Genomic DNA, 14,354 nt, shown 5'->3' with positions numbered 1-14,354 from the left:
TGTTATATGTTGAAAAATCAAGTTTTCTACTCGCTGGCGATGTTGCTAATAAAAACCCAGTAGGAAATAATGCTTTGCAACAGTGAAATCTATATTCTTGACCTGAATCCATATTGTAGCGTCTCACAAAGGAAGCTACGGAGGATTTTCTGCAAATTTACTTAAGCTTGAACACGGGCTACTGTCGACTGTAGCCCACGTCAACACCATCATCTAACATACGGCCTTCGCTCAACAAACTCTGCTCTGCTGTAACTTCCATCTCTCATGGTGCATTCACTGACATCTAGGACAAAAAAACACGCTCTAAAACCACAGCAACAGAACTGAACCTAAACACATGAGCTTATCAGTCCAATCTGTTACAATGTGCTGACAACAGACAGCTCATGTGCTACATATGGTGTGCTGCATATATATGTGTGTGTGTGTGTAGCCTGTATAAAAACAGGCAGTATCTCAGCACCATCAATAGCATTTAATATTAGTCCACAGTGTGTTGTTAGACATGATAGTGTAGCTGGTATATCTCTGAAGCCTTCTCCGTGTCCTGCAGCTAAAAGTCTAATAGTTGATGTGCAGCCTCCTTCTTTCTGTTACTGCAGGACGTTTGGTAAAGTTGTTAACTGACTGCTGTCCAGAGGATTTGGACTGTCGTTTCAGATGAGTGTGTATTGCAGTAGTGCTTTAGTTGTACTTCAGGACTGACGTATCATGGTAGAAAGGGCTTCATCTTAAGTGAAGTATTTGCACACACTTGATGAACAACCCCTACAGTAAAGGGAACAAATTGAAAGTGTGACATGTCGGAACTCTTTGTTTGTCTTTTAACGTCTGACTTTCTGTGTGTCGTTTTTACATTGTTGTCTCCAGCCTTCTGTTGTCTAAACCTGCTAGTTCACCCCTGGTTCCATTGAAGGGTTCGGGGTGTATTTCATCTTCTTTACAGCATCTGTTACCTGAGATACCTCACAATTTCTCTACTGGTGAACCATCTATATTGATTGGCTCTTTTATTATTTGTTGTGGGTTAGGGTCTCGTCTTCTGATTGATTGTTATTGTAGCCTACCTGAATTCTTTTATAGTTTATATGAAATAATATTCCTTGGGTGATACTCCCACGGTGGCACTGTCAATTATTTATTTATTTTTTTTAACTTTCTCTCACAAAACCAGAGCTCACCAAACAGGTGTGTGTTTCATTTCTGATTTGATATATATTTGTATTTTTTTTATGTTGGCTTACTGTTATGCGCATCTTGCTTAAGTATAAATCAATGTATTTTGACCCAATATTCTTCATTTTCTTGTCACTTATCTTTCAGACCTCAGTGATTCTTTTGCAGATGGATGATCTGCAACGTACCTTTTACTTCTCGTCTCTCACTGTGCTGGTTTCCCATCTTTTCCTAACACACGTCTGCAAAGGTAAACTGGACTAAAAACGTGGAGAAAACTTTCACAAACTGACGTCAGAGGTGCCTCAGATTCTGTCAGATAGTTTCGTCATGATCAAGTCTACAGAGACAAACTCAGTTCACACTTTAAACAGACTCTCTCTTATTTCCAGGTCAGTCTGAACTGATTGGTCCGTCTCAACCAATAGTAGCAACTCTTGGTGAAGACGTGGTTTTACCATGTCACCTGCAGCCTGCCAAAGATGCCACTGACTTGACGGTGGAGTGGACGAGGCCCGATCTCAACCCCAGATTTGTTCATGTGAGACGTTCTCATGAAGAACTCGTGGATAAAAAGCATGCATCGTTTAAGGGGAGAACGTCTCTGTTCATTGATGAGCTGAAGAAAGGAAACATTTCACTGAAACTCTCCAAAGTGAAACTCTCTGACAAGGGAAAATATAGATGTTTTATTCCAGTACTGGGGAAGCAGACTTTTGTTCAGCTACGTTTTGGTGAGTAAAGACATGATGAGCATCAACATTATTTACGTCCCTAAGAACATATTTCAGTTGGATTAATAATAATAATCCTAAAACCATGTTTCTTCTTCCTTGTGCTCAGCTTCAGTTCCTGTTTCCTCACCCGTCATCAGTTTATCAGGGATGGACAGAGACAGAGGAGGAGTGGTGTTACAGTGTGAGTCTGCAGGCTGGTATCCAGAGCCTGAGGTGTTGTGGCTGGACGCTGAGGGAAACCTGCTCTCTGCGGGACCTCCAGAGACAGTCAGAGGTCCTGATGACCTCTATACTGTCAGCAGCAGAGTGACTGTGGACAAGAGACACAACAACAGCTTCACCTGTAGAGTCCAACAGAACAACATCAACCAGACCAGAGAGGCTCACATACATGTTCCAGGTAGAACATGACGTTTTGTGATTTAATCTTTTTTTTTTTTTATTATCTACAGTCCAGTTTATATTATTTTTGTGGTTTATAATTTCAGATGACTTCTTCTTCAACGTCCAGTCCAGTAGCACCCCTCTAATAGTCGGTCTGGCCATTAGTTTGGCTGTTTGCATCCTCCTGTTAATTTTAGGAGTCATTCTTTTTATACACACAATGAGACAAAACACATTAAGTAAGTCACAGATTGAGCAAGTTACCAGTCACTGAGGGTTTCATCGAAACCATTTAGTTTCACTTTCATTTCATTTTCATAAAGGTACTGAAATCAGCACCAAGATTGATGGAGCCTTTGAAGATGGAGGAGGAGTCGGAAGGCCCCTCATGAAAGATAACGACCAACTACCAAAAAAAGACAAGAAGGTACAAGTAAGTTGAGAAGCAGGATTACAAGATTTATGTCCAAATAAAAGAGGACAGTCAGTTCCTGTCATCATATGACTGTGAGACAAGAGGTTAAAGATTTAAAGAATCTGGATTAGTGTTAAAGCAGTGTATGCTGACAAACATTTAATTCCTGGTTGATATGGTGACACCCTCAGTTTGTGGTGGAAAAAGTTCCAGGTCCAGGAACCTGTCTTTATATAAACTATTTAAACACTGCATTCATCATAAGCTCTGGTTCACCAATAGATAAATGATGAATCCCAATAGTTTCTAAAAGCTGAGAGGTTGCTCTTTACAGCCAGTATGGCATCATTATAAAAATTTCACTTGTGTCTCTCCCTGAAGTTTACTACTTTCTTATAGCACGCAGGAAACTGTAAATAACTATATCAAAAGTCCTGGTATTCTGGAAAAATGGGCCACACAGATATTATGAGGCTTTGGTGTTCAAGGGTTAAAGGAGTGTTTGAGATTGTTACTCTAACTACTTCCGGAAAATGAAAATCCTCCCAGCAGCCATGATTTTAGATTTTAGACTACAGTCACTGCACAACAACTGGAGCATGTACCAGACGTGTAACAGATGTGTCAAATCTACTGAAGTGGCCAATAAAAAAATAAAAAAAGATCCACAACTTATGTGTTTTACTCTAACATAATGTGCAGAGTATGAGGTAATTATCGGTTGCTTCAATCAAGTAAATATTCGTATTGAAATGTCAGTCACAACAGAAATCAAAGATTTGTCAAAGGTTTTCCTGCAAAAGTACTGAAAACGCCATGAAGGCAGCCATCTTGCAAATAGTGACTGCAGAGCATGGATAAATGGGGCAGATGACATTTTTCTTTTTTTTTATGGAAGTATTGATTATGTGGATGAAGTAGAAGGCTCAGAAACTCATGGATCAAATATATTAACCGGTTAATAACTGAAAGAGTGAACTGGTAAGGAAGAGGAACCATGAAATAGTTTTATCTGCATTAAATCATGTCTCATGTCTCTGTTCATGTCCCTCAGTCAAAGAAGAAGAGGTGTAAGCAGGAGGAGCAACAGATGCAGGAGGAGAATAGAGGGGAGACCCTGAAAGAAGAGCTGGACAGAAAGAAGGAAGAGGTTAACTCTATCCATATGTAGAATAAGACATTTTCTTTATGTCCTCCATCGTTTAACTCAGACCAAAATGTAGTTTGTGCATCTCCTCGTCTCAGTCCAGACGTCTGACTGTCCTCTGAATGTCCTTGCAGATTGAAACCAAACGAGCTGATCTGCTGCAGCTCCAGGAGGAGAAGAAGAGGACTGAGGACGACCTGAAGGCCCTGAAAGAAGAGCTGGAGAAACAGAAAACAGAGGTTTATTTCTTCTCCATTTAGTTGTCTCATCATCCTGTCTGAGGCAGAGTCGTACACGGATTACAATCATTTTAAAATTGACTTGGTTGTGTAACTTTGTACATTTTTTTCTACTCTATTCTCCATCCAAGCTGAAGAAAATCCAAGATCTTGTTAACGTGAGTACTCATGATACAAGTGTCATAACACACTGAGCTGCTACAATATGAAAAAGCACAATCAAAGCCATCACTGTGGTAATGTGCATCCATTATGTTTATTATTTTCATTTCTTTTATATTTATTTGCCTTTGGATCATTGTATCCAGCAACCTACGAAGCAGGAAAAGCAGAAGATGGAGAAAGCTGAGAATGAAGTACAGACTCTGGAGACGGAGGTGAAGAATAAAGAATATGAGGTTTTTATCAATACACTGCCTTCATAAAACTGTGGCTCAGATATTATACTGAAGTGTCTAGGCCTCACTCACTAGCTAATTCAATAAATGGTTCAGATTAATGGTAAAGAGGAGGAGTGTGAGTGGAGCTGAGGCTTCAGAGTCATTTATGTAGAAACAGAAACTGAAACTAACTTCTGTCTGCTTCCAGCTCAGACAAAAACAAGCTGAGCTGCAGCAGCTCCTGGATGATGCAGAGAGGATGGAGGAGGAGGTGGAGCTCAACGAGGTTCAACTCATTATTCACTTAAATTTCTAATACAGACCAACTCTAGTTGTTGATTGTTTAACTTTATATTATTATTTTTTCCCTCTAATCTATCTTCAGTTGCTAAGCTGTGCTGCTCCAATTCATCCTTCTCTCTCTTTAGTAAGTACAATATCACAGAGATATAGAGAAGAAACTGCTCAGCAGAGAAATACAAACAGAACTATGTGAAAAGTTCTCTGAAGACTGTTGTCATGTTCTCCAAGACGTCTTGTTTTAATGTCGTTCTCATCTCTCAGGGTAAGTGGTGGATCATGTCCAGGCAGAAGGTCCAGGAGGAGATGCAGAGGAGGAGAGAGGAGGCCCAGAGCAACATTAAGATCCTGCAGGACAAAATAAAGAAGGTTCATATCTCTGTTTTACTTTTATTTTTACTTATTACAAAGTTTTCACCAGCAAGGAAGTTATTATGTCCTTTATTATGGATTTTAAACATTTCTACATAAAAAAAAAAAAAAAAAAAAACTTATTCTAAACATAAGTGGATTTACACAAAAGTCCTGAAAGTATTTCGTCTCGGAGGAATTTTAGTCCATTCCTCAGAACAGAACCACTTCAGTTCTGAGATGTTGGTGGGTTTCCTCACATCAACTGCTTGCTTCAGGTCCTTCCACAACATTTCTATTGGATTAAGGTCAGGACTTTGACTTGGCCGTTCCTAAACATTCATCTTGTTCTTCTTTAACCGTTCTTTTGTAGAACCACTTGTGTTCTTGGTTCTTCTTGTCTTGCTGCATGACCCAGTTTCTCTTCACATTCAGCTCATGGACAGATGTCCTGACATTTTCTTTTAGAGTTCACTGGTAGAATCCAGAATTCATTGGTCCATCAATGATGACAAGACGTCCCGGTCCAGATGCAGCAGAACAGGCCCAAACCAGGACATTAACACCCCCGTGTTTGATGGAGGGATGAGGTCCTGATGCTGGAATGATGCAGTGTTGTTTCATCTCATTTAAACCAAACTATTCTACTTTGGTCTCATCTGTCCACTAAAAATTGTCCCAGTAGTCTTCTATCCTGTCCACATGATGTTTAGAAATGTTCTTCTTGGAGAGCAGTGTCTTTGTCCATCACACCATGGTTGTTCAGTGGATTCATCAACATCAACATTAGCCAATGAGAGAGAGGCCTTTAGCTACTTAGAAGTTCCCCTGGGTTCCTTTGGGACCTCTCAGACTATTATGGAGTGATCTTTGTTGTTGGACCACTCCTGTGGAGGGGAACAGTCATCTTCAATCTGTCTGACTGTGGATTATTTGTGGGTTCCAAACTCTTTAGAGATGGTTTTGGAACCTTTTCCAGTCTGATGATCAACAACAACTCTTTTTCTGAGCTCCTCAGAAAGCTCGTTTGTCCACAAACATGTGTTGTGAAGATCAGACTGAGACAAATCCCTGATTTATTTCAACTAAACCAGGAACTGAACCACACCTGAGTCTCATTACATTGATGGAAAGACTTCTGGACACATGCACTCACATTTGGCCTTGAAGTTACTTTTGCAGTTGGCTCATTTTCTTGAATAAACCAACACCTAAGTTTTCATGTGTTTTTCTTGGTTCTCTTTAAAAACTCTCAGGACTTGTATGAAAATACACTGATGTTTTAAATAATTTTTAAACAGAAATGTAGAAAACTCTGGAGAATGCAAAATTATTTAAGTGACACTACCATTTATTTGAAGGGACTCTTCTCACATTGACTTCTCCCTTATAATTCCTTCCTATTTTGGTGACTGTACCGTCTTGTTAAATCAGTCTCAAACTTTAAAAATGTATCTCTTCAATCTTAGAAGGACAAACAGAGAAGACAGGATGCAGAGAAGGAAGTGGAAATCCAGAAGAGTCAGGTGGACTCCATGAAAACTGAGGTTCATCATATCATTTTGTCACTCAGTCTGATCTTAAAGTAGGTCAAGGGTCAAGAGTCAGAAGATTTCATTTTATTATAAATAGTTTAATAGTTGTTTAGTGTAAAATGTCAGAATGTAAAAACCCAGGACAACAGATGCAAATGTTTTATGTTGCATAGAAGAAGGAAGAAGTGGAGAAACTATGAAGTATTGATTGTTAAGAGGTCACATCATCTTAAATTGACAAGGTTGTGCAACTTGATTCTTTTTGTCTTTGCTGTTCTGTCTCTCTTCTGTTCTTAGCTGAAGCTACAACAAGGTAAAACAGCAGAAGAACAGCAGCAACGAGAGAAGGCTGAGATAGAAGTGAAGAACCTTCAGAGTCAGTTGGACTCCATGAAAAATAAGGTTCACTGAATCATTATTAGCTTTCTATCCAACTGTCCTAACTTAACAGGAAGAGTGCCCGTGATGTAAAATCACTTGTATTCTTTAAAAACAAATGCAAGAGTCACACCTACTCTCTTCATGTCTCTTAGCTGAAGCTACAACAAGATGATACAGCGAAAGAACAGCAGGAACGACAGAACGCTGAGAGGGAAGTGAAGAACTTGAAGAGACAGTTGGACTCCTTGAAAACTAAGGTTCATTGAATCATTGTTAACTTTCTCAACGACTGACTTGTCGTCCACTCAGTTCTTCTCTACATGACACTGATTTGTTTCTGGTATCATTTTGTTACTCAGTCTGATCTTAAAGTAGGTCAAGAGTCAGAAGATTTTATTTCCATGTTGACTGCTCACTCATTAATTTGTTGACTCTGCCGTCTTGTGAAATCAGTCCCAAACTTTAAAAATGGATCTCTTGACTCTTTGGAGAAACAGAGAAGACAGGGTGCAGAGAAGAAAGTGAGAAATCTGAAGAGTCAGTTGGACTCCATGAATCATTAAGGGCGTATTCACACCAGGAAGGTCCGTTAGTTCACTTGCTTTGGTCCGGACCAATTTTTTTTTTCTTTTTTTTTTTTTAGTGCGGTTCGCTTTCACACTGTGATTAATTGCAACCGGACCAGAATTTATAAACAAAAACACATGTGCTAAGGTCGTTCAGCCATTGGCTGGTAAACGTATAGGCGGGGTAAAGAAGGAAGCCAAATGTCCCAAGTAAATAGGCTACAATGGAGACTTTGCGTACTGTAGGTCTACTTGTTATTATGCTAGCAATATGGTTTATAAACTTACAGCTTGTGCTCGAGCGTCAAGACCGTTTGATGCAACATGAGTTTAACCATATCATGCTCGTTATTTTGCAACGGCTCATCTCTACCTACCTGCGTTTGTTTGCTTCACGTGTCTCTCTGTTGTGTGTGTCACTGGGCTATCCTACATTTCCCATAATGCGCGAAAACTACGGGAAACTACAGGAGCTCGTCAAATCCAAAAAGGTAGATTTTTGCAACTTGGGTCGGATCGAGGTCGGGCTGCTTTCACACCATAAAGGAACCGCACCAGGGTTCGGTAGGAACCGCTCTGAGACCACCTCCTCAGCTGGGTCTCGGTCCGCTTGTTTGGTTCGCACCAGAGTTCGAGTGATTGTATTCACACCAGTCAAAAAGGTCCGAACCAAGCAAGGAAACGAACTTGAGTTCGTTTTAATCGAACTAAACAAGGCAGGTGTGAATACACCCTAACTTTCTCTCCAACTGTCCTAACTTAACAGGAGGAGTGCCTGTGATGTAAAGTCACTCCTATTCCTATTAAAAGCAAGAGTCACATCTACCCTCTCCATGTCTCTCTTCTCTACTTAGCTGGAGGAACAACAAGGTGAAACAGTGGATGAACAGCAGAAACGAGAGAAAGTCGAGAGGAAAGTGAAGAACCTCCAGAGTCAGTTGGACTCCATGAAAACTAAGGTTCAATGAATCATTAACTGACTTATCAATGACTGACTTGTCGTCCACTCAGTTCTTCTCTACATGACACTGATTTGTTTCCAGTATCATTTTGTCACTCAGTCTGATCTTAAAGTAGGTCAAGAGTCAGAGGATTACATTTTCATTATAAATAGCAGTGTGTCTTTGACTCATCCATGTCACATCGGATAGCGGGTATTGGGAGTTTAGGACCCAAATGCAGGACTTAAAATGCAGGCGAAAAGGGTTTTTAATTAACAAAAAAAGACAAAGCTAACAAAACCAAAAATGCTGCTGAGGTCGCAGGAAATCCAAGAAAAAACAAAAATCAAAACACTATCAAAACTATAACTTGGCATGAAAATCTGTGTTATGGAAAGAGATGAAAAAACGACTGACATCAAACACATGAACGTTGCAGACTAACAGTATGACACAACAAGGAACAAAGGGGAAGGCAGGGCTATATATACACACACGAGGAACAGAGGGGTGACGAGACACAGGTGAAGCAAATCAAGAAACAACACAAGGTGAAACCAATGACCTAATCAAAAGGAAAAAAGACATGGAGTAACACAAACAGGAAATCCAGAACACAACAAAATAAAACAGGAAAACAGAACAGAAAAACTAAACACTAGCCATGACTATGAAAAACCAAGAACTTAACAAAATACAATAAATAGAAACCCAAGAAACTAAACCATGACAGAAAACACGACAATCCTGAATATTGCTCCAGGCACTGAAAGAAGAGCTGGATAGAAAGAACATAGAGGTTAACCTCTATTGATATGCAGAATGAGTCATTTTCTTTATGTCTTCCATCATTTAACTCAGACCAAACTGTAGTTTGTGCATCTCCTGGTCTCAGTCCAGACTTCTAACTGTCCTCTGACTGTCCTTCCAGATTGAAACCAAACAAGCAGATCTACAGCAGCTCCAGGAGGAGAAGAAGAGGACTGAGAATAAACTGAAGGAAAAGCTGCAGAAACAGAAAACAGAGGTTTATTTCTACTCCATTTAGTTGTCTCATCATCCTCTGCTGTCTGAGGCAGAGTCGTACACTAATACATTCATCTTAACATTGACTAGGTTGTGGAACTTGGGTGTTTTTTTTTTTCCTCTCTATTCTGTCTCTCCTCTCTACTTAGCTGGTGACACAACAAGGTGAAACAGCAGAAGAACGGCGGAAACGAGAGAACGCTGAGATGGAAGTGAAGAATCTGAAGAGACAGTTGTCCTCCATGAACACTCAGGTTCACTGAATCATTATTAACTTTCTCAACAACTGACTTGTCGTCCACTCAGTTCTTCTCTACATGACACTGATTTGTTTCCAGTATCATTTTGTCACTCAGTCTGATCTTAAAGTAGGTCAAGGGTCAAGAGTCAGAAGATTTCATTTCATTATAAATAGTTTAACTCCTCCTGTGTTAGCTTTCACAACCCACCAATGTGTTAACTGGTCGTTTTCAACCCGGGCCTTAAAGCAGCTATATATCTGTCATCCAAGTTGTTTCTCATCTCTTGGTTACATTGTTAGGCTTCATTTTCCATGAAAATATTAGTTTTAATAGTTTTTGTGTGGACCTCTGGGCCTTTCTTTGTCAGTATACCCCTTGATTTCAATGAATAAAATTGTAAAATGAACCTCAAGAGAGTTATATAAATAAATACAATGTTGTTGTGTTACCTGACTATTACTGAGGGATATTATAACACATCTCTTAAATACATTTGTTTTATCATTTTTTTCATTTTAATAATATTAACTATCGTAACATCTGTGGTGTCACTGGTCAGTTTCAACCCATTTATATTTACTTCAAGAAAAGGCAAAAAAGTAGATTTGTTCAGCAATAAAACTTTTAGCAGAACAATTAATAACACAAAATGTAGATTTGAAACATCAAACAAACAACAACCAATCAAGCAAATCAAACCAGTCTCTGTGTGCAAGAACATGCATGTGATTCAAAACTAAACTACTGTTCTAAGAACCAGGTAGAGTGGGTTACCATGAACCAGAGGGTTACAACCAGGGCTGTCACTCTTTGAAACTAAACAAGTTGATCTGCTGCAGGTCCAGGAGGAGAAGAAGAGGACTGAGAATGAACTGAAGGCCCTGAATGACGAGCTGGAGAAACAGAAAACAGAGGTTTATTTCTTCTCCATTTAGCTGACTCCTCATCCTCAGCTGTCTGAGGCAGAGTCGTACACTGATTAGGGATGTAACGGTACATGTATTCGTCCCGCGGTGTCACAGTATGGGCGTCATACTTCAGTGCATGCAGTCATACGGTGAATACGTCTGAGTGTAGCCTATTAAACAAAAAAAAAGTTGTCCTCACTTCAGTCCAGGTGATGGTAATGAGCATAAAAGCTGCCAGCTTCACACATCAAACATCAAACAAAGACAACATCACCCCGATATGAGTATTTTTAACTTTTAGTTTTTACTTTTATAACAGGAAGTGGTTTTTAGTTTTTTTATCAGTCTATTGGTGTCTGTTTAAATAAATGAAAAAAGATAGTTTTATACATGTGCGAGTTTTTGTAGCTTTTTCCCCGTTGTACCGAACCATGACTTGTGTGTACCGTTACACCCCTAACACTAATACATTCATCTTAAAATTAACTCGGTTGTGTAACTTGTTTTTTTTTTCCTCTCTATTCTGTCTCTCTTCTCTACTTAGCTGGTGACACAACAAGGTAAAACAGCACAAGAACAGCGGGAACGACAGAACGCTGAGATGGAAGTGAAGAGGCTGCAGAGTCAGCTGGACTCCATGAAAACTGAGGTTCATTGAATCATTATTAACTTTCTCAACAACTGACTTGTCGTCCACTCAGTTCTTCTCTACATGACACTGATTTGTTTCCAGTATCATTTTGTCACTCAGTCTGATCTTAAAGTAGGTCAAGGGTCAAGAGTCAGAAGATTTCATTTCATTATAAATAGTTTAATAGTTGTTTAGTGTAAAATGTCAGAATGTAAAAACCCAGGACAACAGATGTAAATGTTTTATGTTGCATAGAAGAAGGAAGAAGTGGAGAAACTATGAAGTATTGATTGTTAAGAAGAGGTCACTGTTCCCAGAACTCCCATCCTCACTGCCACATACTGCCATTAGTTTGAACTGCATAATAACGCCTAATACCTTTAGAGTTATTATTGGCTTTTATAGTTTCTATAGTAGCTAACAAAAAGCATCAATGATAAAGCTGCTCTTCTATTTCAGACAGTTTAGACTGTAGTAGACTGGAAAGGAAACACAGCGTGAAGCTTCAACAGTTCATGTTCACTCTTAGATCAGGTCACTGCCTGAAACAAAACTTAAACTTAAGCTTAAACTGTTCATGGATAGGGTTTTAATCACCCTCTCCAACCAATCAGAAGTAGGAATCTCTCTGGACTATAATGTCTGGTTAAATGTATTGACTAAAGTTTGAAGTGCAGAGATGGAGAGAAAGATCAACATCACAGAGGTTCATCTTTTTATCCAAATCAGTCTGCTGCTGTCATTAGTTACCAGTTATGAGATCAAACTCAGGTGATACTGGAACACAGAGATAGAAGACGGAGAACTGAACTACTGTTCTAAGAACCAAGTAGAGTGGGTTACCATGAACCAGAGGGTTACAACTAGAGCTGTCACCTTTATTAAATCAAACAATCTGATCTACAGCAGCTCCAGGGAAAGAAGACGACTGAGAATGAATGGACGGAACAGCTGCAGAAACAGAAACCAGAGGTTTATTTCTTCTCCATTTAGTTGTCTTATCATCCTCTGCTGTCTGAGGCAGAGCTGAACACTGATACATTCATTTTAACATTGACTAGGTTGTGGAACTTGGTTCTTTTTTCCTCTCTGTTCTGTCTCTCTTCTCTACTTAGCTGATGACACAACAAGGTGAAACAGTGGATGAACAGTGGAAACAACAGGACACTGACAGGAAAGTGAAGAACCAGCAGAGTCAGTTGAAGCTTATGGAGGGATTTGTGGGGGAGGCCAAAGAGGAGAGAGTTGCAGTAATCAAGGTGGGAGGTGACAAGGCTGTGAACAAGGATGGAAGTGGTGTGGGGGCTGAGAGAGGGGCGGAGACGATTTATATTGCGTAGGTGGAAAAATGCAGACCGGGTAACGTTATTGATGTAAGATTGAAATGATAGTGAGGATGACACCCAGACTCTTAACCTGGGGGGAGGAGGAGATTAAGGAACTGTCGATTGTGAGGGAAAAACTGTCAGCTATGGAAAGTGTGGATTTAGTTCCCATGAGGAGGAGTTCTGTTTTATCACTGTTTAGTTTTAGAAGGTTTGAGGTGAACCAGGATTTTATTTCAGATAAACAGGTGATGAGGGAGGAGGGAGGGAGGGTGGAGGTTGGTTTGGTGGATAGGTAGAGCTGGGTGTCATCCACGAAGCAGTGGAAGTGAATATTGAATTTGCAGAAGATATTACCAAGGGGCAGGAGGTAGGTGATGAAGAGGAGGGGCCCCAGGACAGAGCCCTGGGGGACACCTGAAGTAACTGGAGAAGCCTGGGATCTGAAGGACTTGAGTTGGTTGAACTGAATACGGCCTGAGAGATATGAGTGAAACCAGTCTGGGGGGGGTGTGAGAGATGCCAATGGAGGATAATCTGCTGAGGAGGATAGAGTGAGAGATGGTATCAAAGGCTGCAGTCAGATCAAGGAGGATGAGAATTGTGAGTAAACTGGAATCAGCTGCCATGAGGAGGTCATTAGTGATCTTTAGAAGAGCAGTGTCTGTGCTGTGGCGGAATTGTTCATACAGGTGGTTGTGAGATAGGTGGGACTGGAGTTGAGTAGCAACAGTTTTTTCAAGGATTTTGGAGATGAAAGGTAGGTTGGAGATGGGGCAGAGGTTATTGTAGTCATTAGGATCTGAACCAGGTTTTTTCAGTATAGGGGTGACAGCAGCAACTTTGAAGAGTGGAGGAACAATTCCAGTGAGTGTCTTTGAGTGTCAGCCTGAAGATGGTTCCAGGCACTGAGAGAAGAGCTGGACAGAAAGAACATAGAGGTCAGCCTCTATAGATATGCAGATCAAGGAGTGTTAAGGAGGTTAAATATATATATTGACATTGACATTCATAAATATCATGAGTAAAACAACAAACTCCAATAGGAGTTGTATTACTAAGTATTGCACTAGAAAGATGTGAGATAATGGTTGTGTATACTGTGCTCAACAGTTTGTATATGTGCCTCCCACTTTTTAAGGGACCAAACATAATGGGACAAATTAACAATCATAAATCAAACTTTCACTTTTTAATACTTGGTTGCAAATCCTTTGCAGTCAATTACAGCCTGAAGTCTGGAATGCATAGACATCACCAGACACTGGGTTATGGATTTATCCAGGGGAGGTAGGACCCAAGTGCAGGACAAAGAGGGAGGAGGCAGGAGTGGGCAAAAAACTTTTAATTAATCAAAAAGGGTAACCAAAAGTGCTGCTGCAACAGCAGGAAACTCCAAAGGCAAACAAAAAATCAAAACTCTCAAACAGACAAAAATGTAACATGAGACTGGAAGCGAAAACACTCAAAACACTGGAGACACACAGACGAGTAAAAAAAAAATGTGGAATGATTCGACAAGGAACAAAGGGGAAGACAGGGCTATATATGCACACACGAGGAAGAGAGGGGTGACAAGACACAAGTGAAGCAAATCAAGGAAATAAGACAAGGTGAAATCCATGATCTAATCAAAAGGAAAACACGGACATAACAGGAAACAGGAA

General features: G+C 40.0%; 1 protein-coding gene across 1 annotated transcript; it reads left to right on the top strand.

Annotated features, from left to right (window-relative positions):
* Window positions 1-2,221: 2,221 nt before the first annotated feature.
* Window positions 2,222-11,722, top strand: LOC311487256 (uncharacterized protein). The gene is made up of 18 exons (XM_084543460.1): window positions 2,222-2,316; window positions 2,405-2,539; window positions 2,624-2,733; window positions 3,770-3,865; window positions 3,997-4,101; window positions 4,233-4,259; window positions 4,410-4,478; window positions 4,690-4,767; window positions 4,867-4,908; window positions 5,046-5,150; window positions 6,602-6,679; window positions 6,965-7,069; window positions 7,201-7,305; window positions 8,469-8,573; window positions 9,487-9,582; window positions 9,731-9,835; window positions 10,663-10,737; window positions 11,276-11,722. Exons 2-18 carry the CDS (start codon window positions 2,521-2,523, stop codon window positions 11,387-11,389), a joined length of 1,434 nt encoding a protein of 477 aa, XP_084399586.1. The 5' UTR covers window positions 2,222-2,316; window positions 2,405-2,520; the 3' UTR covers window positions 11,390-11,722.
* The last annotated feature ends 2,632 nt before the right edge of the window (window positions 11,723-14,354 follow it).

This window comes from Chelon labrosus, assembly GCF_963514085.1.
Source record: "Chelon labrosus genome assembly, chromosome: 1".
Taxonomy (NCBI): Eukaryota; Metazoa; Chordata; class Actinopteri; order Mugiliformes; family Mugilidae; genus Chelon; species Chelon labrosus.
The sequence above is the reverse complement of the archived record's forward strand: the minus strand, read 5'-3'. Positions and strand labels throughout refer to the sequence as shown.

Excerpts from the sequence above, each read along its gene's own strand:
- LOC311487256 (XM_084543460.1), top strand. Across the intron at positions 3,866-3,996 it reads TGGACAGAAAGAAGGAAGAG|ATTGAAACCAAACGAGCTGA; the intron begins GTTAACTCTATC and ends ATGTCCTTGCAG. Across the intron at positions 4,768-4,866 it reads AGGAGGTGGAGCTCAACGAG|TTGCTAAGCTGTGCTGCTCC; the intron begins GTTCAACTCATT and ends ATCTATCTTCAG.